Raw genomic sequence first — 21,565 nt, forward strand, 5'->3', positions numbered from 1 at the left:
GCCTGCAAAGAAACGTTGAAAATAATAAAATGAAAAGAAGTGGAAAACAGGAAGGATGGAAATATTTAAAAGGAAAATGAGAGGTTTTTGCAGGTGTATGCTGTTGAGCATGTCAGCAGAGATGCCCCATAATCTCCTCTAATAATGTGATGGGTACTGGGGGCTTTGTAAAAACAAACAAAGCCCAAACCTTGCAATTATTTTTTCAGTGAGGTGAAGTTTCCTGAGCGTGTAAAGCTGACAGTGTCCTCCTTTTGCAGGTCTCCCCAGCTGCGGCTTATGATCCAGCCTTTCCTTCCCGGGGGACTATATGCCAGGAGCTGCTGCTGCAGATAATAAGCACGGCCTCTCCCGGGGCACTGCTGGCTTTCGCTCCAGATGCGGGGAGACCAGAGAGGCGGCGGTTCAGTGCTTGCCTGGGGTTGCACAGCCAACAAGGCGCTCCCCGCCAGGCAGTGAAGGAAAGGGACTTTGATCTTACCTTGGGAAAATGCTGCCGTTCTCCACCCAAAAGTTGGGCTGCAGGGGGCTGTTTGTCATGGTTTGGTCTGTTTTGCTGTGTCCCGATGGAGGTGGTTGGGGGTTTTGGGAAAGAGGGGACATGGCACCCTGCTTGCTAAGAAGGAGCCAACCTCCCATTGGGCTACTGGGAGGATTTGTAAGATGGTCACCTCTTTTGTCCCTAGTTAGGTCCTTGGCACTGTGGGGAGTTTCTTGACTTGGTGGGACGCGGCTCTGATGAAGACAGACTGCTCTGGGGAGGTATGATACTGCTTGCACTAGTGAATGGCTGGGTCTAACCCATAGGCAGGCAGGTAGAAGAGTACAGTTGCTCCAAGCTTGCCTGACATCTTCAGCACTGACTCTGTGAGTAGCTGTGCACAGCAAAATGGGGAAAGGCCGAGTTCACTGACCTTGCCTTTCTTCCTCTCCCGGTGGAGGAGTTTCTTTATGGTGTGCCTGACTCCCACCAGGGACAGTCTTGCTGCCATCCACGCTGTGCGTGCCTGGATGGGGCTGCGTGTGTCAGTCCCTCCACGGAGATAAGGTTTTCAGGAGCCAGTGCTGCACAGTTTAGTGGAAAGTCGTCTCAAAACCTATGTGAATGGTGTATTAGTCAACGCCCAGGTAGGACCACAGCAGTCGCCATGAACTCTAGAGTTGGGAAGCAGATGTGTGTCTCTTTTCCTTAAAGGAAAAAGATTGAATCACAGGGACCTAATTGACCATAGCTTAAAATAAAAAAAGGAAGTAGGAGACTGGTGGAGGTGAAACTCAGCAAGCCAGTCATCACTGTTAGCCCCTGTTAGGCTGCACATCCATCCCTTGCAGCTCCACTGCTGCACTCAGGGTGAGCATGGTACATTGGTTGGGGACGTGGCTGCCTCTTCCCCACTTAGCCTATGTTTCCAGGGTGCAAACGTCCCATGGGCCGTGGGAAGGGGCTTCTGCATCAGACTTAACTGAAGCGGATGGAAGGCCATGCTCTCAGTGTTCTCAGTGTGATGGTGTGCACCTCAGCAGCTCTGTGGGTACAGGAGGAGCATTTGTCAGCCTCCTAGGAATTTAATCTTCACATTTTTCTCATATTGTTTTTGGGCACTCTTGGGAGTTGAATTTGCATTGGTGGCATGAAAGGAATTGGCTTTTCACTTGCAACATATGGGGTAGTGAGTTTTGCATTTGGTCTGTGTGTCTTTTCCACAATCTTATTACCCCCCCACTATGTGGACACCCTTAAATTCCTTAAATTATCAAAGTAAACTGCATGGATTAAAGTCTGCTGCAAAACTATATTAACAGACAAGGATAAGAGGCTGCGTTAGTTTAACTGAAATCACTTTGCATGGATTTTTCTGGCATAAACCAGTCCTTAATAGATCCAGAATGTCTGAGGATGATCGAGTACTCAAATAAACTTGCAATGAATTTTAAGGGGAAATAGCTTTCTGTCTCTTTTATGTTAGGTTTTTTTTTTTTTTTAGTGATGGTTAGAAGAATGAACATTTTTCTTAAACAAGGGTGTTTGGTTTTTTCTTTTTTTAAATCGCTTCCCTGCTTGTTTATTTTGGGGGAGTAGTGTGCAGTGTTGCTGTATAATTCATTTTGCTATACAGTGGTGGCATTTGGAAGAATGTGCCTGAAAGGGCTGTTTGGAGCCTCAGGTGTGAGCTGGGAGTCTTCTCCCATCTCTGCCAATGGGCTGCAGGTAGCAAGTCTTTCCCAAGGAAGTTTTCTCCCAACTGGTGCCCGTTAATAGAAACAAGCCAGGACTTGGGAGCTGTAAGAGTCCAACTGAAGCTCCCTTCCCTTATTGATTTCCCCGCTCTCCCTTCTGTGCTGTCATGATTCCACTAGTTCTTCAGTCACCCTTGAGACTGCCAGGGCACAGGAGACCTGAATACCTAATGTGCTCAAGCAAGGGTTTTGGCAAAAAAACAGAATAATTAAGGGGAAAAAAAATCTTTCTTGCCATTTTAATGTAACAGAAAAAGGAACAGGCTAAAGCTCTTTTCTTCTTCCTTTTTGAAGGTCGTGTTTATAGGAATTTAGCTGTGATCTGAAATATGATAGCCTTTAAAACTGTCCCTCTTCGTCTAGCTTACAGGGAACAAAACACCTATAGGCAAGGAGGGAGGACATGTGCTACCTATGCCACAAAACAAGGCTCCTGAGTCTACCTTTTTTGTTTGAGTGGATGGGTGGGTCCCCCATTTAGACAGGATAGCATGCTGATACCAGTGCTGAGTTTGGAGAAGATTTCTTTTATAAAAGAAAGAAGAATAAATGTGAGCAGAGGAACTAGTGAAGCTTGGTTTCCTGTGGGTTTTGCTTCATGGTTGAATTCCTACGTATCTAATAATGTGCAGTCATTGTTTTTCCTTGATTGGGGTATCCCCATGGTTGTCTTCCAGGTGACTTCTTTGGTGTCTAAGGGTTGACCAGACATTGCATTGTTCCTTGCAGAGAAATATTAATATGTGACCGGGTATCTCCTCTACGTCTCCAGCAATTCATGAAACCCGTGAAACTTATTCTGAGACTGCTATCCATCTCATATTTGTTTGAGAGCTTTAGTCACTCTCAAAGCAGTTGCTACTTGCTAAAGTTAGGTGGGAGACAGGCACACACACTCACACTGTAATTGCATAGTCTCATTTCATCGGTGGGGACACACACCATATCCTGCTCTTCTTCCATCTAAGGCAGAAGGGTAATGCTTCTGCAGAGCATGCAGCATGAACTGCGAGCCTCATCGCCTGGGTACTAAGCTGTGCACAGGGACTGTGTTACAGCAGACTCCCAGTCCCCTCAGTGGTACTAAGAGGGGATCAGCCAGGCTCCCACACAGCTTCCTTTCATGTGGCAGGAGAAAAGCTATTAAATGGGTTGCGGGTCCATGCACCTGCCATGAGTTAAATAATTAATCTGCTCTGATGATTTGCCATTGGTGTGCTCTGCTTTTGGTAATGTGATGATCGCTTGCATCGACTAATTGGTCATAATTCTGCAGATCGACCCGTCTTGATTTCCAGTTCTACTTGCTTGTAAAAAAAAAGCCACTTGGATCAAGTAGTTGTGAGAAGTTTATTCCTCCCACAGACGGTACAGGGCGAGGGTGATGCAAGAATAAGTTTCTTACCAGTATCCCAATATGTTCTTTATTTGCATACCATAGCTCATCTGCATGAGAGATCTTGGGCTTTCAAACTTTACAGGTGCTTGTGAGACAAGCCATTACCTTTGTGCAGGAGAAGGTGAAATAGGCCCTGAGCAGATTCAGCCTGAGGCACGGATCAGGCAGAGCTGGTGGCACTTCTGGATGTGAAACATAGGTGGCTGAAGCTTTACAGGAAAATCTTGCCCGTTGTTGTCTCCTCTTGAAGCCTAAGTATCAGTAGGAAGAGGTTAACCTGAGGATGCCTATCAACCAGAGGCTGATACAAAGGGTAGAGATGCAAGAAGATACTGTCCAAAAATACTGCTGTTGTGAGAAGCCCATCCTGCAGTGTCTGGTCTTTCAGCAGTCTAAAAGTGTTATCTTTGGGTCTTGCTCCCTTATTTTTCTTTCATAGGAGTCCAGGACATACAGAGATCCCCTGTTCTTGTTAACTGCTGAGAAGAGCTTCCCTCTCCTTCCTTCTGCTCAAGAGTCTCTTCAGGCTGACGTGAGTTGGCGGTATTTCCATTATGCTGTACTTTCCTCCATCTGCTGAGCAGACAGCAACCAGCAGAGTATCTGCTGCTGTTCCTGGGCATGCCTCTCTTGGTGTCTCAGCCAGTTAAACTCCAGAGCCTACCTCCGTTGAGGGCATTCCTGAGAAGCAGCAGCGCAAGTGAAATGCTTCAGGCTGGTCATTTTGCCATTTACCTACAGGGTAGTGAATAGCAGCTCGGAAGCTGGCAGCTTGCAGAGCCTTTTGCACTCAGATGCAGTGGTGAAACTGGGAAAGCTGGAGCTGTCTGGAGACCTGGGGACAGCAGTGTGTCAGCTGTGCTTGGCTCTCACTCAGAGGCTTCACCAGTAGAAGGCTGGAAGTGCTATAAATAAAATCCTGAATTCTGCTGGAGTCAGTGATATTGATCTTGCACTGGAGACATCATGGAAACTTCCTATTTACTAGTTTATTTCATGAGTTATTTTCTTTACTGTTTTGAGTGGGTTTTTTAATGCACTACTTTGATACAATGTGTGCCTTTGGGTTAATGATAGGTGCACCAAAAGCATCTTCTCCTTATTTTAATGTGAGATTTATTTCCTGAACTCTTGATTTTACATGCCCACTGGCTCCTGCAAAGGATTTGGGGTATCCTGGAAAACTTGGAGCACTGTGCCCTAGAAGACCTACCTGTATTTTGCAAGACTCAGACCTTTCCCTTCTGACTGTAACCATCAGTGGTGTGCATCTGTGCTGCTGGCTCTGAGCGAGCCGTCTTCCTATGGGGCTGCTCACCTCATGGGAGTCACTTGGTGAGCAGGACAAGCAACCAGTGGCTGTAAAGCTGGAGAAAGTGTCCATCTCTTTCTGAAATGATGCTTCCATTCAGCATTTAGCATGTGTCACAGAAGACCACCTGGTGGTTTCTCTGGGGCTAACTCTGCTGTCGGTTCATTGAGGTTGCTTGAAGCACTCACTGCTGGGGAAGAGTAAAGCTTCCCCTGGATAGTCGTCTCACCCCCTCCACATAAGAGGGGTCCAAGGGCCATTCCAAAAACATTTGGAAACCAATTTGTATGGCAGGAACTAACTATTGAGTGAATCCTTTCTGCCTGTCTGTCTGGTTTAGGAGCTGCTGTCTTAGAGGTGGTGAACAAAAGGGTTTCTTCACACACCTTGCCAAGGCAGTGCAGAACTTCATGACAGAGAGCCGCCATTATTTCCATCAACTGATCCTTGTTCACAGTTTTTCCCACTGCCTCGACATGCCCTGTCATCTTCCTCATCTCCTTCAAATATAGCACGGTTTGTAAAGAAAAGTGATGTCCCCTTCTGTAGCTGTGTGTGGGGATGCTGCTCAAGCCTTGCAGACAGTGCCCTTGTGCAGGGACAGCGACTTGGTGGTGGCCATCTGTCATTGGGGTGATAACCAGAAAGGTTCATAGAAATCTGAGAGAAGGTAGAATGGGAGAAGGGGGAGAAAGGAAGGGCGCTGTGTGCTTTGAAATGCCCAGATTGATGAATATAAAAATAAATACATTTATTAAAAGATTTCAATATAAAGATGCCAAGCACTCTCATGCAGAAAGTCAACTGGTTGCGCGTGCCAGACTAGCTTTTCCAGACTAGCTGATTGCTACACCGGAGCAAGAGAACACCTTTTTTGCACAGTCTCAAAAGCCCTTCCAAGCACAGCATTTCACCTCTCCTCCTCTTATCCTCTGTCCCCCAAATGACCGCCACCTGAACTAGAAGAAGCTTGGAGCATGAAAAGCTTAAAGAGGAGAGACAGCCACAGCCACGTGCATAAGAGGCAAAATTACAGAAGTACAGTAGGAAAAAAATCTCACCAGTGAAATAGATTTGCAGAAGTGGATGTTACCTGGTTTTATCTATGATACCTTGATCAGATGGCAGAAGTCTGTCAACTCTTTGGCTAAATTTGCGTTACTCCTCTTAATTCTGCTTTCCACAGTCTCTAGTGCAGGGGGGGAGAGCAGGTGGTCCTCGTAGCTGGAGAACTGGGACTCCATCCTGCGAGAGCCAGACCGTGCCTTTCATTCATCACAGGAGTGCTAGCTTTAGAGTGATGGTTCTGAGCTGCCAAAACCTTGTTGGAGGACAGTAGCTTGGAAATATCAAAAAGAACCAACATCCTTCATTCCAGCTCCCATAAATCCCTCCAGTTCACGCTGACTTCATGGCTCAGTAGATGGTTGTTGTCTGGTGAAGATGTATGTTTGTATAATATGTTATGAACGATTTCCATGCTTTAAACAGGACTGTTAGAGAAAGAAAAGATTTCCACTGTCTGAGTTTGTATGGGGTTTTTTTTTTGTTCTTAGATTTCAAAACTTTTTCTCATCTACTTATTAGCTACTCTACGTCTCTCAGTAATCTGTATGTGAAGAAGACACGATTCTGGTCTCTCCTTCCCTGTCCGTGTGTCAGGACGCCAACATTTTCACTTTGTCTTCCCATGGGAACTTAAGACCCAGACCTGGGCTGAAGAGAAATTTGGGCTGTAATAGAGAATAAAGCCTAATTCTGTGCTTCCTTCAGTGCTTTGCTTGTGAGGGCTGAAATGCTCCGTTCTTGTGTGTTCAGCAGGAAGGTGGATTTTGGAGGGGATGGACCCAGATTCTCCGTTTGGGAGCCTCTGGAGTTTTTAGTTTAAAAAATGCTGCTCACAAAAATTGTCTCCCAAGCGTTTCTTGGTCTGTGTCATCTTGCCCCAGAGGCAAAAGCAAATCCCTGCAGCTGAGCTTAAGGAGTGACTGGCCAGAAGGGGTCATTGGAAGGTCTGGTCCCAGGCTTTGCAGCATTCGGGACAGGTCAGGTCCCAGAAGGCAGATGGGGAAAAAGGCACTTGCAAAGTCTCAAAACCTTCATTATTGCATAAATGAAGGAAAAACAGCTCTCACATGCATGCCTTGACCTCCTTTGTGATCTCTGCCAAGCTCTTGAAGCAGGGGCACTAATCTCTGAAAGCAGCTCTGCACTCTTATCTCCAGTGTTGCTCCTGCTCTTACTTATATAGTTGAAGTAGAGGAGAATCCTCCTTGAAAATTGATTTTTAAGAAGGGCAGCTCACCTGACTATAAAGCACCACCAACATTATTATAGTCCAGGAGGAATATGGCCTGAGATGCGTTTTGATTGTTTTGAAACAATGTTACATGACTCTCTCCCTGTTCAGCTGTTTGTATTGCCTGCCTGCCTAAGTGCGCTAGGTTGAATGAAATAAGGCTTTTAAAAAATTGCAGAAAAGAGGATTTTCTAAGCTTCCCATTTCTATAATTTCTGAACTTCAGCTTCAGAGGTGTAAAACATCAAGACAGCATTGCATGCACAGCTTCAGAGGAGCCAGGCTGCGTCAGCTCCTCGGCTCCATGTTTGCTGGGTTTTTTTGTTGGTTTTTTTTTTTGCTTTCCCTGGCTGTCCTGCGGGCTCCGGGAGGCTGGGGCTTAGCAGGTTGCCCTGTGCCAGCTTAAGCCACAGCAAATTCCCACGTCCCTGCTCTTAGCTCACAAGTGCTGTTAAGTAAAATACATCAGCTTAACCCTCAGTGGAAGAGGTGTGTGCTGATGTGCTCTGCCCTCGTGTTTGCAGTGGCTTAGGCTTGCGTTAGGCTGCAGTAGCTTGCTGGTGGCACTCAGGATCAGCGGGAGAGCTAAATCCTCACAAAGGTGAGATTGTAGAAGAAGAAGGGAGGCGGAGAAGGAGGGATTTGTGAGCTGACTCACCTTGGCTTGCTGCTGGAGGTTATTGCCTCCACAAGTGAGCGGTTGGTGTGGTGCGTGGTTTGTAGCCCACTGCTGCCCTCCCTGGATGTCTCCCCCTGTCTCTGTTTCGGAGAGGGTTGGTGGGGTGCTTGGCAGTGCTGTGCTGGGCTGGCAGGCTGGCCAGGTGTCACTGAGCAGTGCAACTGGGGCACGGGGAGGTCCCACGACCGGGGACATGCCGGGCAGAGGCCAGTGTGCGAGCATCACGCTCAGCAGAGCGGCAGGAGCAGGGCAGTGCCGCAGCGTGCCTGAATCTTGTCCGGATCTGCGTGGAGTGCCGGCCTGCTGAATGGGGTGTGCTGCAACCACAGAGCCCAAATACAGAGCCCACCGAGGAACCGTGTCTTGTCAGGTGTTGGGTCGCAGAGCAGGGACATCCAGGCTGCCACGAAGCACAAATTTCCCCATTGCAGGGAAGGGCAAACCCCTGTCTCTTTGGATGTCATCTCTGCCACCATCTTATGCCTTTTTTTACTTGCAGGCTGGTTTGCACACTCCTCCTTACAGAGAGCATCTGCCTCACAGAGCAGGATTGCAAAAAACGTGTGCATGTGCAAGGGAGTAAAGGTTTTCCTCCCTGCCGTGGCTGGGAGATGGAGGCAGACGTGAGGCCTGTGCTCTCTACCCCTGCCATGCACCCGGCTCACCGTGCTCTTTGGGCGCCTCTGTGTCCCCAGCATCTCTGCCCCTCGGGCTGCCTGTTGTCAGGGTTTGCTCCACCAGTGCTCTGGCTAATTTTTGCTTAACGAGCAAATAATGACTCTCCCTGCTGGGTGCCGCCTTGTCTTCTTACCACCCCTTTCTGGTTTCTCCTCTTTTTTTTTTTTTTTTTTAATGAGGTCACTTGAAGTTCTCTACCTAAATTAACTGTCCTAATAAGCAGATGCTCCTTGGGGTGCTTTGGGACAGGGTAGGTGGAGAGAGGAGAAGGAGCTTGTTAGCGGGAGCCTACCTTCCCCTGCTCCCCAAAGCGGCTTTTGCTGAGGGCAGAGAGGCAGTGGGGCACAGCGAAACAGGGTGTGAATGTGCTCCCAGAACCCGCCACACTGCATCTGAAGCAGTCGAGGGAAGGGGACCAGCAATTTTGGAGGAGCATCCACCACTCACCGGCAGGAGGAGGCTCGGAGAACTGCTCTGAACAGGACTGTGCTGGCAGCGCTGGAGCCCCAGAGTAAAGCCCAGGGGAAAAGGGGAGGACGGGTGTCCTTTCTCCTGGAGCTGAAGCACTTGCGAGCAGCTGGGAAAGCTGTAGCTCCCCTGGGTCCATCAAGGAAGTGATGGTGCCCCTGTACTCGGCACTGGTGAGGCCGCACCTCGAATACTGTGTTCAGTTTTGGGCCCCTCACTACAAGAAGGATGTCGAGGTGCTGGAGCGTGTCCAGAGAAGGGCAATGAGGCTGGTGAGGGGTCTGGAGCACAAGTCTTATGAGGAGCGGCTGAGGGAACTGGGGTTGTTTGGCCTGGAGAAAAGGAGGCTGAGGGGAGACCTCATCGCTCTCTACAACTCCCTGAAAGGAGGTTGTAGCGAGGTGGGTGTCGGTCTCTTCTCCCAAGTAACAAGCGATAGGACGAGAGGAAATGGCCTCAAGTTGCGCCAGGGGAGGTTTAGATTGGACGTGAGGAAAAATTTCTTTACTGAAAGAGTGGTGAAACATTGGAACAGGCTGCTCAGGGAAGTGGTTGAGTCCCCACCCCTGGAAGTATTTAAAAGACGTGTAGAAGAGGCGCTTAGGGACATGGCTTAGTGGGCATGGTGGTGTTGGGTTGACAGTTGGACTCGATGATCTTAGAGGTCTTTTCCAACCTTAATGATTCTATGATTCTATGATTCTAAGGACAAGCTGGAGCTGGGGTTGTGCACGTCTGTTCCCCTTGCACGCCCTCCCTGGGCACATAGGGAAGGGGTTGCTGGTGAGGCCACGGGGCACCTACTGCCAACCCATGTGGGTTCATGTGGAGCTTGGGAAGCTGCGGGAGAGCATCGCTGCCCCGTATGCCCGGGGTGGGTGCACTGGTTTGCAACTGCATCATCCAGCTAGGGGGTCCCATGCGGCTTGGGTGCACAGCTTTGGCCGGGAAGCTCCTCTTGCAAGGCGTGTCGTGGAGTGGGAGCAGGTTGTGCAACGGGATCCTCTGCCACTGCCTGGGAGGGAACATAGTGACAGCCTCGAACCGGCATGCGGGGCAGGCTGGGTGCACGACTAACGGAGCCTGCAGCAAGCAAGGAGAAGTTCAGGCCCTTGAGTCGGAAAGCTGACAAAATTTCCAATTTTTGCGTCTTCTGTCTGATTCTCTTTTCCCTTTTCTTCTACATTAGTTACTTTTTTTTTTCCTGCGCCCTTTCTCACTGGCTGCTTGAACTCACCCAGTTGCTTTGGGAGGTGCATTTCTATCGGCATAATCGTTCCAGCCAGTCATTAATGTACCGACAAGGATACTATTGTAATTGGAGGATTTATTACTACTGCTGTTGAAACAACTGCCATGCCATCTTAGTTAACTCTTTGATTCCCCTCTTGCCTTCTGCCAGCAGCTGAAACAGTAACAAAAAACTGCCCTTTTAAAAAACTGCACATGTGCAAACTAGGGATGTGTTATTTTATTTTATTTTCCTGCTCTTACCACAGAATGTTGCAGTGATACAACTGCAGGTGACTGCAGTGCTTCACCCTGTATTTCTTAATTGTTCAGGAACTGAAAGTGACTTCGTTCTCATTTAAAACAAGGCTTAAATATTTGCACGAGGATTAAAAGTATATTCTGACTGCTTTTCTTTAGACCACAGTGCAAGTTCTGCTCACCCCTTCAGGAGCTTGAAGTGAATTTACTGACTAATTCAGGAAAGCATATGACTTCTTTTTTAATTTAATTAAACAATTAGTAGTCTTTTAGCTGCCTTTCATTTAAACCTGTCTTTAACCATCCTTATTTCTCAGTGCAGGTGGGGCTTTATGGAAGGAAAGTAATCCCCAAACCAACCAGATTATTTACACTTGCTTTACGTTTTCCCCATGGTACCAGGAGCCTGTTGCTGTATGTTGGTAGGCGAGGAAGAGAAGAGAAGAGGGAAAGTTTTGCACGGAGACCCCACATCCTCAGTCACAGCAAAAGTACATCTTGGGGTGGTAGGTTTGCCTCCTCAAATTCTGGTCCCAGGACCTTGGGCAGTGGGGGAAACTTACAAGCAGCAACAGGAACAAAGCTTTCCTCTGCCTGCCCCAGGCCACCTGCAAGTTTTTAGTTGGGACTTAAAAATAAGGCAAGCAAAGGACACTACCAGCAGTGTGATCTGCTCAGTTTTGTCCGCTTGCAAAGGTGACATTTGAGGATCTTCATCAGTTTTGCAGTATAACACAGCATGTGTTCTCCTCCGTGCTGAAGGCATTACATGAACATTACATTACATTTGATCGACAAGGAAGAGGGGTGTCTGGTGTGCTGCAGCAGGTATGGATTGGCCTGTACAGCTAATTGCCAGGCATGAGGGCTTGAGAGGATTACATTGCTAATCTAGATACCTTTCCTGCCTTATCACCACCCCCTTCCTCCTGCCATATGCATGCACGTGTGTTTGGATCCTGTAAGGGATGGAAATCAATAGCGGTGGGGGGGAGGGATATAAGGAGCATGGCTCCTTGTGAGCTTGCAGTGGCTGGGAAAGAACAGGTCCCTTCCAGCTGTTTCTGTGGCATCGGGGTGGCTCTGGTGGCAGACCCTCCTTCCCTGGGGTGGCACGTGTGGCTGCAGGAGGGTTAGCAGATTGCAGAGGGTAATAACGAAACGCTGCGTCCCCATGCCTTGCACTCCCGCCTGCGGTGCCATTCAGTGCCTGTCAGCGCTCTCACCTCTGGACTGGTGGTACTGGCATTGCAGTTCCTCTTGAGCAGCTTGTTTCTGTCTTGTGCGCACAACAGGGGCTGGGGAAGGAGGTTTGTGGCGCTGAGCTGGGATCCCTGCAGGGCAACAAGATGTCACGGGGCAGATGGAAACATAACTCTTGCACTAATTCCCTGCAGAATCCAGAGCGGTATTTCTCAGCCAGAAGCAGCTCCCTAGGAGTAGGGAGTACATGTATTTGTTCTTCCTAAATAGTTCACATTTGACGCTTGGCAAGCTTAGCTCTGTCCAGGTAATATGAAGTGGGCAGCTGGGGACACAGGGTAGCACCGTAGGGTGCCTCTAAAGTGTATCAGTGGGTACAAGCTGTAACAGAATCCAAGGGAAGAAGAGGCTGGTGGGTTTTACTTGTCCTACAGTGGCCCTGAGATGGTCCCACTGTGCTGGGTAGCCTGTGTAAGTTGTTTTACTCCTGAAGAGCCTACAGTGTAAGGCTACCATGGTGCTAAGTGATTTTCACGGTGTTATTTTACCAGCTCGAGCTAGGAAGCCTCTGGCTCCCAGCCTGATGCCCCTCCTGCATCGCTTAACAAGGAAACAGCATCTCAGGCAGGTTTGCTGCCTTGCCTGGGAGTAGATGAAATGTTGGTAGCTCTCTGGTTTGTGTCTGGCACATAAAAGCTTTGATAGCCTACCCCTTGGGGGTGGTTGGGGTTTTGGATACCCACGGACAAACCAGAGCCAGCCTGGGGAAAAGGGAGACTCCTGGCTTGTCTTCGTCCGCCTGAGGCAGAGTTCAGCATGGCACCAGCGGCTGCTGGAAAGCGAGCTGGTCCTGGAGCTCGGAGGAGAGCTCATTGGAGAATTTGAGGTGTGTGCTGAGGCCAGACCTGGGAACTCCAGTCTCTGCTCCCTGCTTGTTTTCTGAGAGACTGTAAGCCAGTTCCTTATCCTAAAGTAAGCGGCCTTAATTCCTCATCTGTAAATACTTTATGTAGCTCATAGAGTGCTCATCGCTTGAGGTGTGTGCATTTGAGGTGGGCTTGATTGGTGCTGTGTGTGCAAGCTTCCTGAGGAGGGATGCTCATGGGCACCACCCTGGGGGAGAGGGGAGCATCTCCAGGCTCCCCCCTCCGTCCTGGCAGCAGGGCCCTGGGACTCTCCCTAGCTGGGTCCCTGACACCCTCTAGTGGCAATATTTGCATTTAATATTTCAGGAGCTCTCAAAACTTGGGGGTGCTTTTGAGCACCCTCTGCTTAGCAGCCCACCTACTGCTAAGTAGCTATTCTAGCACCCTCTGCAGTAACCTGCAGCTTGGGGACTAATGGGAAATGCTGTATTTCTTGCTCTTTTTTTCAGTGCTGTAAGTACAAGTTCAATGCTGTCAGCTGTGGCCAGACTCAGCAGACTGGCTCGGGGATGGCGGCAGCACAATAGGTTTGCTCCCAGCAAGTGCTTTTCAGCCGCTCGTCTCCCTGTCCAGCCACTCGCTGCCAAACCTAACCTTGATGCTGGAGAGAGGGGAGCTCTGCTGACACCTCCGTGGGGTCATGACAGCTGCAGGGGTGCACTTGTGTTGGGGCACAAGGAGAAGGCAAGGCTGGACGCTGGGGGAAGTGCAAGGCAGGCTGCCTGGACAGCACATTGAAAAGAGGGGAGAAACAGGCAGGAGCTGGGTGAGAAAGAGCAGGCAAGAGGACGTGTCCTGCAGCATTCATCTCAGCTTTCATTCAGATGTGGCCCTGCTCCCCTTCACACAGTGATGACTCTCATCTGAGCTTACCCTTGCTTTCAAGTGTAGGTCAGCTTGCAGAGTGCCCCCAGAAACCCTGGTGCTTCCCACGGCGGGTGGCTGCGGGATGGATGCAGGCAGCTCGGCAGCATGATGGCTGGCAGCAGAGCCAGGGCTCCCGGGTGAATGTCATGCAAAGAATTACTTGTGTCCTGATCTGCAACCTGATGTCCTTGAAGCCTGAGCAGGATAGCTGGCTTGGGAGGAACTTCTCTTCTGATAACACACCTCCCTGCGTGTGCCATCGTGCCCCGGAGAGCGCCTTCATGGCGTTTCCTGCTTGCTTTTCTCTCCATGACTTCCAGGCCTGATCTGCTCCAGCCTGATGGGCTGAGGTGCCTGTAGCCCTCTTGTCAGTGCAGGCCAGCGGGGTCTGAGCCTTGGGGTGGTGTGTGAGCCCCAGCAGACCTACGGCCCCGCTGCGGGAGTCCCCAGTGCTCCGCAGCACTCAGAACGAAATGCTTGTCAGGCTTCTGAAATGAGCTGTGACCTGCTGCCACATTTGGCTGCCTCTTGAGAACGGCGTTTTCCCCTTTCTCCTACCCGCTTCCCCCCTCCACAAACCTGGTACCCGAGGTGCGTCTTGCAGTGTAACTAAAACAGTTGTTTGTGCATCGCTGGCCAAGCGTGAGAGCAGTGAAGCGAAGCACAGAGCCTTCCCACTGGCCCAGCCAGCTCAGGGCTCTTGCCTGTCCCTCCTGACGTCTGATCCTTCAGAAACTGGGCTTTCATTTAGCGAGCGGGTCTCTAGTCCTCCTGGTTAGGAAGGTGACACCAACCAAATGTGTGTCCATGCCAGGCTGATTTAAGACAGTGGCCTCAAGGCTGCGTGCAACCCAAAAGGTCTTACCGATTCCTCTAACTGGGAGGATCTCGTTTGGCTTTTTTAACCACAAGAGCAGGAGGAATGCAGCACAGCATGTCAGATGTTACCACAGTTAAATTACAGCCTTTAACAGCATGCCGACACCTCCTGATTTTTCTCCAGTAATGCATTTTGCAATAGCTTGCCCACGTGGTGTAAAAGATGCTAACCCTCCAGCCAAGTTACGACCTGGAAATACGAAGTCACAGTTCCAGCTGGTGAAATGCTGCCTGTGTCAGCCTCTAACCTGCTTGGGGAACGGCAAGCGCTTACTTGAGGCCCAGCCTTTGGACAGGCTTCCCGGCATTACTCCTGGGGAGCGGGCAGCTCCGCGTCTGGCAAGCCAAGTGCCTGGCTTGTCCCGCAGAGCCAGGCAGGCTCCCGGGGTAAGCAGCTCTCTGCTCTCTGCCTTGTGCTTAGCCAGAGAGCGGCTGTGCTGCTGAGCAGGGCTGGGGGGGAGGCACACAGGCAACCAGTGGGGTGCGCAGGGCTCTCAAACTGGGGGAAGGAGGACAGGCACACTTTATTCACAGATACCTGCTTTCACCCCATAAATTGTTGTGCAGGGGCTGGTGTAGCAGGGAGCTCTGCCTTCGAAGCAGCTCAGCAGGAAAGTAACTCCAGCAAGATGATGATCAGGTTTAATTTAAGTAAATAACTTAAGAAAAGTTTTAAGAGCCTGTGGCTAAAGAGCAAAGAGAAACGAGCTGCACGGCTTTGGAAATTATTCAGAAAGGTTTGAAATGAGAAATTTAAATCTTATCGTGCAGGCGGCGTGAACCAGCAAGGTTAGTTGCTGCTGTCACCACTGGTTTGGGAGTCGGAGAGAAGGGGGAAAGGCGAAGCGAGACAGGATCTGGGCCATGGTCTGCCAGAGGCTATTGCCAGTGATCAGGGGACGGGAGCCCCAGCGGGGAAGATGAGGGGAAGGGAGGGAGGAGGAGACGTGGCTACAGGGACAGAGGCAATGGCCTGCAATGTAAATGGCCTTACCAGGTACTTTCCCTGTCAGGGGAAAAGTAGTGAACACGTGGTAAAAGCAAATGCTCCCATCCAGGCTGGACACGGGAAGATTTCCCTCTCGTTTACTCCATCACGTGGCTTTTTTCTTTCCCCTCTTCTGCTTTTGACTGTGCTGCCATAAACAATCCCAGTGGTTGTCTTCACTGTAGCTCATTGCTTTCTGTAGCTGTGCCTGAATGAAACAGATGCAGCTTTCGGCAGCTCAGCTAATTTTGTCAAACCTTCCAGTGCTGCCAATGAAACCAAACTGAGATATGTTAATTATATTCCACCGGTACGTGGCGAAACAGTGGGCATTAACAGGCTCGCTAACACTGCCTTGTCTGCAGAGCTGGGGAGAAGGTTTGCATTCTTCTTTCCACATGATGTTTCTTGAGACAACAAAGTCTAGAAAGGCTTCTTTTTAGGAAAGTCTATCTTCTGGTGGTAGAACCTCTTGCTAAAATTAAGATGCTTGCTAAAGTCAAGCAAGGTTGGGGGGCAGCAGTTTTTTTTTCATCCTGATTTTAGCAGCTGTACTTCCTTTCCTCTGGTTAATCAACTGGAAAAGTAGCCAGCAGTTTTATTACCAAGTGCCTTGACGTGGTTGTGTCCCGGGAGCGGGTGCTGGGCATGCTGCAATTGCATTGCTGCCCTCAGAGGAGCCACTTCCCTCCAAATGCAGAAACCCCTTCATTTGGCCTGAGGGGGTCATTAAAACATGAAACAATATAAACGAAGGAAAGTGGAATTGGATCTCCTGACATTTTATGAGGGAAGATTAAAGGAATTAAACATGTTTAGCTTGGCCCCACTGGTGACTGAGGGGCAAAGACCATGGTGCAGGGTTAAGGAGTGGCTGAAGGATGTGGGCAGCAGGGGGATCGCGAAGCGTGGTGGGGGGCACACGATGAAGGGGACGCCACCTGTGACGAAATGCCTCGATGGGAAGTGGATGTATTAAGCTGTGCTGCTCTGCAGCGTGATGGAAAACCCTGTGCCATTGAGCCGAAATTTAAGCACAGCGCTGGAGTATGTGCTGCAGGTTGTGGTCTTTCCCAGCCAAGGGCTTGGGGGACAACTCTCCTCTTCTTGGGGGCTAGATGTGAGCTAACAGGGCTTTGCTAATACTTAACAATTAATTACAACCGTAAAAAGAAACCTCTCCCCCAGCTCTCCTTTAACGTGTCTGGGCTTTAGACTCAGCGTTTTGGCGTTGCTAACTCTTGGGCTGTGTTTCCCCGTCTCCCTTTGCTGCAGTGATCCCCGACTCGCTGCGAGTGACGGCGGTCCCGCAGACACTGAACAAAGTGGAGCGTGACTCCCTGGAGCTGAAGTGCGAGGTGTCCAAGAGCACGGCCCAGCACAGCCATGTCTCCATCGCCTGGTACCGGCAGCGAGGCAGCGAGGCGCCCGTGGAGGTCATCTCCCTCAGCCGCGACTTTGTCCTGCGGGCCGGCAGCGCCTACGCCCAGCGACAAGCCACGGGGGATGTTCGCTTGGACAAAGTGGGGGAGACCACCTCAAAGCTCACCATCTACAACCTCCACCCATCGGATCAGGGCGAGTTTTACTGCGAGGCGGCAGAGTGGATCCAGGACCCAGACAAGTCTTGGTATGCCATGACCCGCAAGCGTTCCCAGGGCGCCATCGTCAACGTGCAAGCCACCGGTCAGTGTCTCCTCTGCCTTTTCTTGCTTGGCTGGGTGGTGGGAGGAGGTGGAAAACGGGGCTGCGCCTTGTTAGGTGGCTGGGGCTTGGCTCCCTCCTTTGCCACGTGCCCCGCTCGGGAGGCTGCTGGCAGGGTGAAGGAGGGCAAAGGAGTGCCCAAGCACTGCCTGTGGGTGGGGAAGATGTCAGCAAATAGCAACCAGGGGACACTGGGACAGCAAGGGGGCTTGAGTGGCAGCCCCTGTCTCCTGATGTGGCCAGTGATCTGGGGCTGACACAGGAGCTAAAACATACATCTTAAGCACTTGGTGCTAGCACAGGCAATGAAAATTTTGGTAAGTGAGGAGGTGAGAGTGACACAGTAGAAAATAAAATGAAAACTTTCAGCAAGCACTTCTGTATTGCACGAGGTCCGTTTGCAAGTCAAAATCCTTCTCCCAGCCCACAGTACGGGTTCCTGCTAAGGATCTAAAGACCCAGCTGAGCTCTTTCTTCCTCTCTGATATCCCCAAAGGCCCTGCCTCTCAACCCCAGCTGAGCAGGGTGCGAGCAGGACTAGGCTCCAGCTTGCATCCCGCAGTGCCACTGGATGCTGGTGCTGCAGCAGAGCTGATCCCAGGAGTAATGACTGGGGAAGAAGGTTATGGCTGGGGAGGCCTTGCAGCTCTTGCATGCTGGGCAGCAAGCTGCCTCTCCTGCAGCATGGCCAATCTGGGCTCTCACAGCAAAAGCAAGCCCCTTGCCCCTCCACCTGTGGATGCACGTGTCCGAGGGATGTTGACTACACAGAGAGTGGCAAGTTGTAAATACCTCGCACGAGGTGAGGTGTGCTGGCTGTCCCAATGGGCTTTGCCATGCTGACGTGAGTTTGTCTGTCTCTCCTCAGATAAGGAGTTTAGTGTCCGGCTGGAGACAGAGAAGCGGACATATATTGTGGGTGAGCCGGTGGAATTCCGGTGCATCCTGGAGGCGCAGAACATCCCTGACCGCTACTTCTCCATCTCCTGGGCCTTCAACAGCTCCCTCATTGCCAGCCTGGGGCCCAACGCTGTGCCGGTGCTCAACAATGAGTTTGCCCAGCGCGAGGCCCTGGGCCAGCTCAAGGTAGCCAAAGAAAGCGACAACATTTTTGTGCTGAAGATCTACCGCCTCCGTCTTGAGGACAGTGGCAAGTACAACTGCCGGGTGACTGAGCGGGAGAAGACTGTTACAGGCGACTTCATCGACAAGGAGAGCAAGCGGCCGAAGAACATCCCCATCACCGTCCTGCCGCTCAGTAAGTAGAGACTTGCCCATCCCTTCCTGGGGCCATTGCTCTACTGGGCAGCTAGCTGGTAAGGCTGTGATGTGCCCTGACTTCGGTGGTGGGGAAGAGGGACGATAAGAATTTGCATGCTGTGGAGGCTTGAAATCCCAGCTGGCAAGATTATTTTTTTTTATGGGAAGGGGATGATAGAGAAGGAGGGATATGTGTCAGGTTCATAGGTGGGGAAATATGCTCCCACCTTGGTAATGGCCCCAAGCTGGCAGTTTTGGCCTTGAGCTGAAGGCGCACGTGACAACCTCTGACTTGCTCCTCATACCTCTCCTCGCCTCGCTCTGCAGGGAGCTGGGTGCTCTAAAGTACTCAGCAGGCGGAACGGGGAGACCGGCTTGGCCCTGGTTTATCCTAAGAGCTGCTAGGTTCCTGCAGGCCCTTCACTGGCTGTTGTTCAGCTGTCTTGCAAGACAGCTGTACTGGGAGAAACCAGGGTTCACGTGCTCCTTGAGCCCTGGTTTGCTCTTCAGCATGGAGCTCTGTCATGGTCACTGTGTGTCTGCCAACCCTGGTGAAAACAACCCTGCCGGAGGCTTGCCTGAACGCCTTTTATGTTTGTCAGACAAATGTCATAAATACAGAAATAATGGGGTGAGAGGAGAGGGTCCACTGACTCATTCCTTGTTTTGCTCTCTGAAACTCAGGTAGCTGTGGCATGACGAACCATGCACATGTTGTCCAGGCTACCCTGGCAGTGGGCTTTGACCAAGCAGAGGGTAGCTGCAAGAGGATTTTGTGCGATATTTGTTTCCTATCTCTTAAGTTTGTAGGGAAATGCAGCCCTTTCCTCTAGCTTTTTTTCCCCTCCTCATTTCTCCAAAAGAAATTCTATTTCTTTTCTGTCCTACCAATATTTGGTCTTGTTTGTCTGGCTTTGAAAATCACTCTAGCTAGAAATCTTCCACTGGACAAATGTCTAAAATGTAGTACTTCTAGGCACAGTCACCTTTCAGACAGATTACATTCTTGCCATTTGATAAATCACCAGCTCTAGGAACAAATGTGATGATTTTTCAAGGGTGCTAAGTGTCCATAACTCTGACCGAAGACAGCAGGAGTAACCAGCACTCGGTATCTCTGAAAAACCAGCCGTAAAGCCTTACATCTCTGAGAAGCTCAGGATACCAGGTTTTTTTGATGTTACCAAACATTAATAGCTACCTCTAGTGTCACTAGCAGTGGGAGTTTGGGAGAGCTTCTCCCAAAAGGTGTTGTAGGAATGGACGTGGCAAGATGGTGATCAGGATGACGTGAATTGAAAAGCCCAGGGAGCTGGAAGCTTTTTTTGGCAGAGCCGGTTGCATGCGGTGCATGTTGTAGCAACACAAATTCCCTCAAGTTTTGCTGAGATCCTATCCCGGACCTGCGACCAGAAGATGCGGCAATGTCTCATGAGCCATAGGCAGAGAGATTTCTCCCAGCTTTGGCCTACAGCTGCTTTGAGTGTGCAAGTCACCAGGAGCAGCTCGCTGCCCACAAGCTGTTTTTGGATGTGGTCACGCATGAGGTTAAGACATGCCTGGACCCAAATACGTGGGCAGTTTCCTGCACCTGGTAGAAAGCCTCTCTGGCTGGCAGCATCCTTCTTGCAGACCGAGAAGTGGCGAGTGTGTATCATCTCCCCTGTGTGTATGCGTTTCTCTCCTTAGAGACCAGCATCTCCTTGGAGATTATCAACAACGCCAGCAATGTCTTGGAGGGGGAGAGCCTGCGCTTTGGCTGCAACGTGCGCTCAGGCTTTGGGCCCCAAAGCCGCCTCTCCGTCACCTGGCAGCTGGTGGACAAGCTGAACCGGCGCAGCGAAATTGTGCGTCTGGATCAGGAGGGCACCCTGCAGCCGGGCCCCTCGTACGCCGAGCGCAGCAGCTATGGGGGCATCCAGGTGGAGCAGGTCCGGCCCGGCTCCTTCACCTTGGAGATCTTCAACAGCGTCAAGGCGGACGAGGGCCACTACGAGTGCCGGGTGGCCGAGTGGACGCGGACACTGGATGGGGAGTGGCAGATGGTTGGGGAGCGGCACGCAGGCACCCCAGTGTCCATCACTGCTCTGGGTGAGTACTCGAGGCGCGGGGGCTGTGGGGCTGTGCTCCCCGCGTGCCCGGCCCCCCCCAGGAGGTCACCTGTGAATAACCGGGGCTGCTCTTGGCACTCCCGCCCTTGCTTGCCGGCAAAATGGAGGTACCCGGCAGCCCACACGCAGCTTCCGGTAGGTTGGTGCAAAACGCCTGCATGCCCCATTGCGTGTGGGGGCAAAGTCTGAGGGGTGGCTGTGGCAGGAGCGAAGCAGGGTGTGGCTAAGGAGAGGGGCAGTGATTCCAGCGTCCTTCCGAGGAGAGAGGCTGCCAGTCCCATGACGTGCCCCCCCAGCATTGGAGCCGGGTTACGGGCAGTGCAGTGGTGGTGCTCCATGCCTGTGAGCATCGAAGCCTCCTTGCTTGCCCTGGGTAAACCTTACCTCTGCTCGCCGGACCAGGAGAGCAAAACACTGGGCATCTGTTGACCTGTCCACCAGAAATAGCGAGCATCTCTGACAGCATCAGAAGCCTGCGGAAGACATGGGTCAGGAATGGTCCTCACTGCCTCTGCAAGGAGGCACTGAGCTGCTGGCCCAGAACCACAACGTTGTTCACAACCAAGCCGAACTAGGACCTGGGATCATTGCAGCTGGTACTCTGCTCTGCCAAAGAGCTCCTCCATTTCAAACACAGTGAAACCACATCAGTTTAGGAGAGGGCAGGTAGGGCATTGGGGATTTTGCATGGATTGTGAATTACTTTGGTCCCGCTATATCAATTTCTGGACTAGTTCCTCAAGTGCTCTGCGGGAGACTGAAGAAGGGATGACTGCTTCTATGAGGTCACTGATTTGCAGAATGCCAGGGCTATAAACAATCAGGGAGCTCTACTGAAAGGTCGAGATAGGAATTTTTTGGGGTGGGGTTTTTTTTTTGGTTCTCTGTGGTATTAATCTTAAGCTTTGGCAAGATGTGTGAGAGACCAGACTTCAAAGTTGTATCGTATTCTGATTAAAATCTTGCTTTTTTCCTCCTTTCCTCCCCTTCACTTTTGACCTTCTTTCAGAGGCTGTTCTGTCTGGAGCTAGAAATCTTTGCTATATAGCTTCCAAAAGCAGGT

At 50.7% G+C, this 21,565-nt stretch overlaps 1 protein-coding gene across 1 annotated transcript in view; it reads left to right on the plus strand.

The window, feature by feature from the left end:
* Positions 1–21,565, plus strand: part of IGSF3 (immunoglobulin superfamily member 3) — a 78,316-nt gene that overhangs the window by 24,358 nt on the left and 32,393 nt on the right. The window contains exons 2-4 of the mRNA XM_019470809.1: positions 16,703–17,113; positions 18,000–18,389; positions 20,081–20,482. Of these exons, the coding sequence (XP_019326354.1) occupies positions 16,703–17,113; positions 18,000–18,389; positions 20,081–20,482 (1,203 nt within the window). The remainder of the gene's footprint in view (positions 1–16,702; positions 17,114–17,999; positions 18,390–20,080; positions 20,483–21,565) is intronic.

The sequence above is a fragment of the Aptenodytes forsteri genome, unplaced genomic scaffold (assembly GCF_000699145.1).
Source record: "Aptenodytes forsteri isolate BGI_AS27 unplaced genomic scaffold, ASM69914v1 Scaffold207, whole genome shotgun sequence".
NCBI classification, from domain to species: Eukaryota; Metazoa; Chordata; class Aves; order Sphenisciformes; family Spheniscidae; genus Aptenodytes; species Aptenodytes forsteri.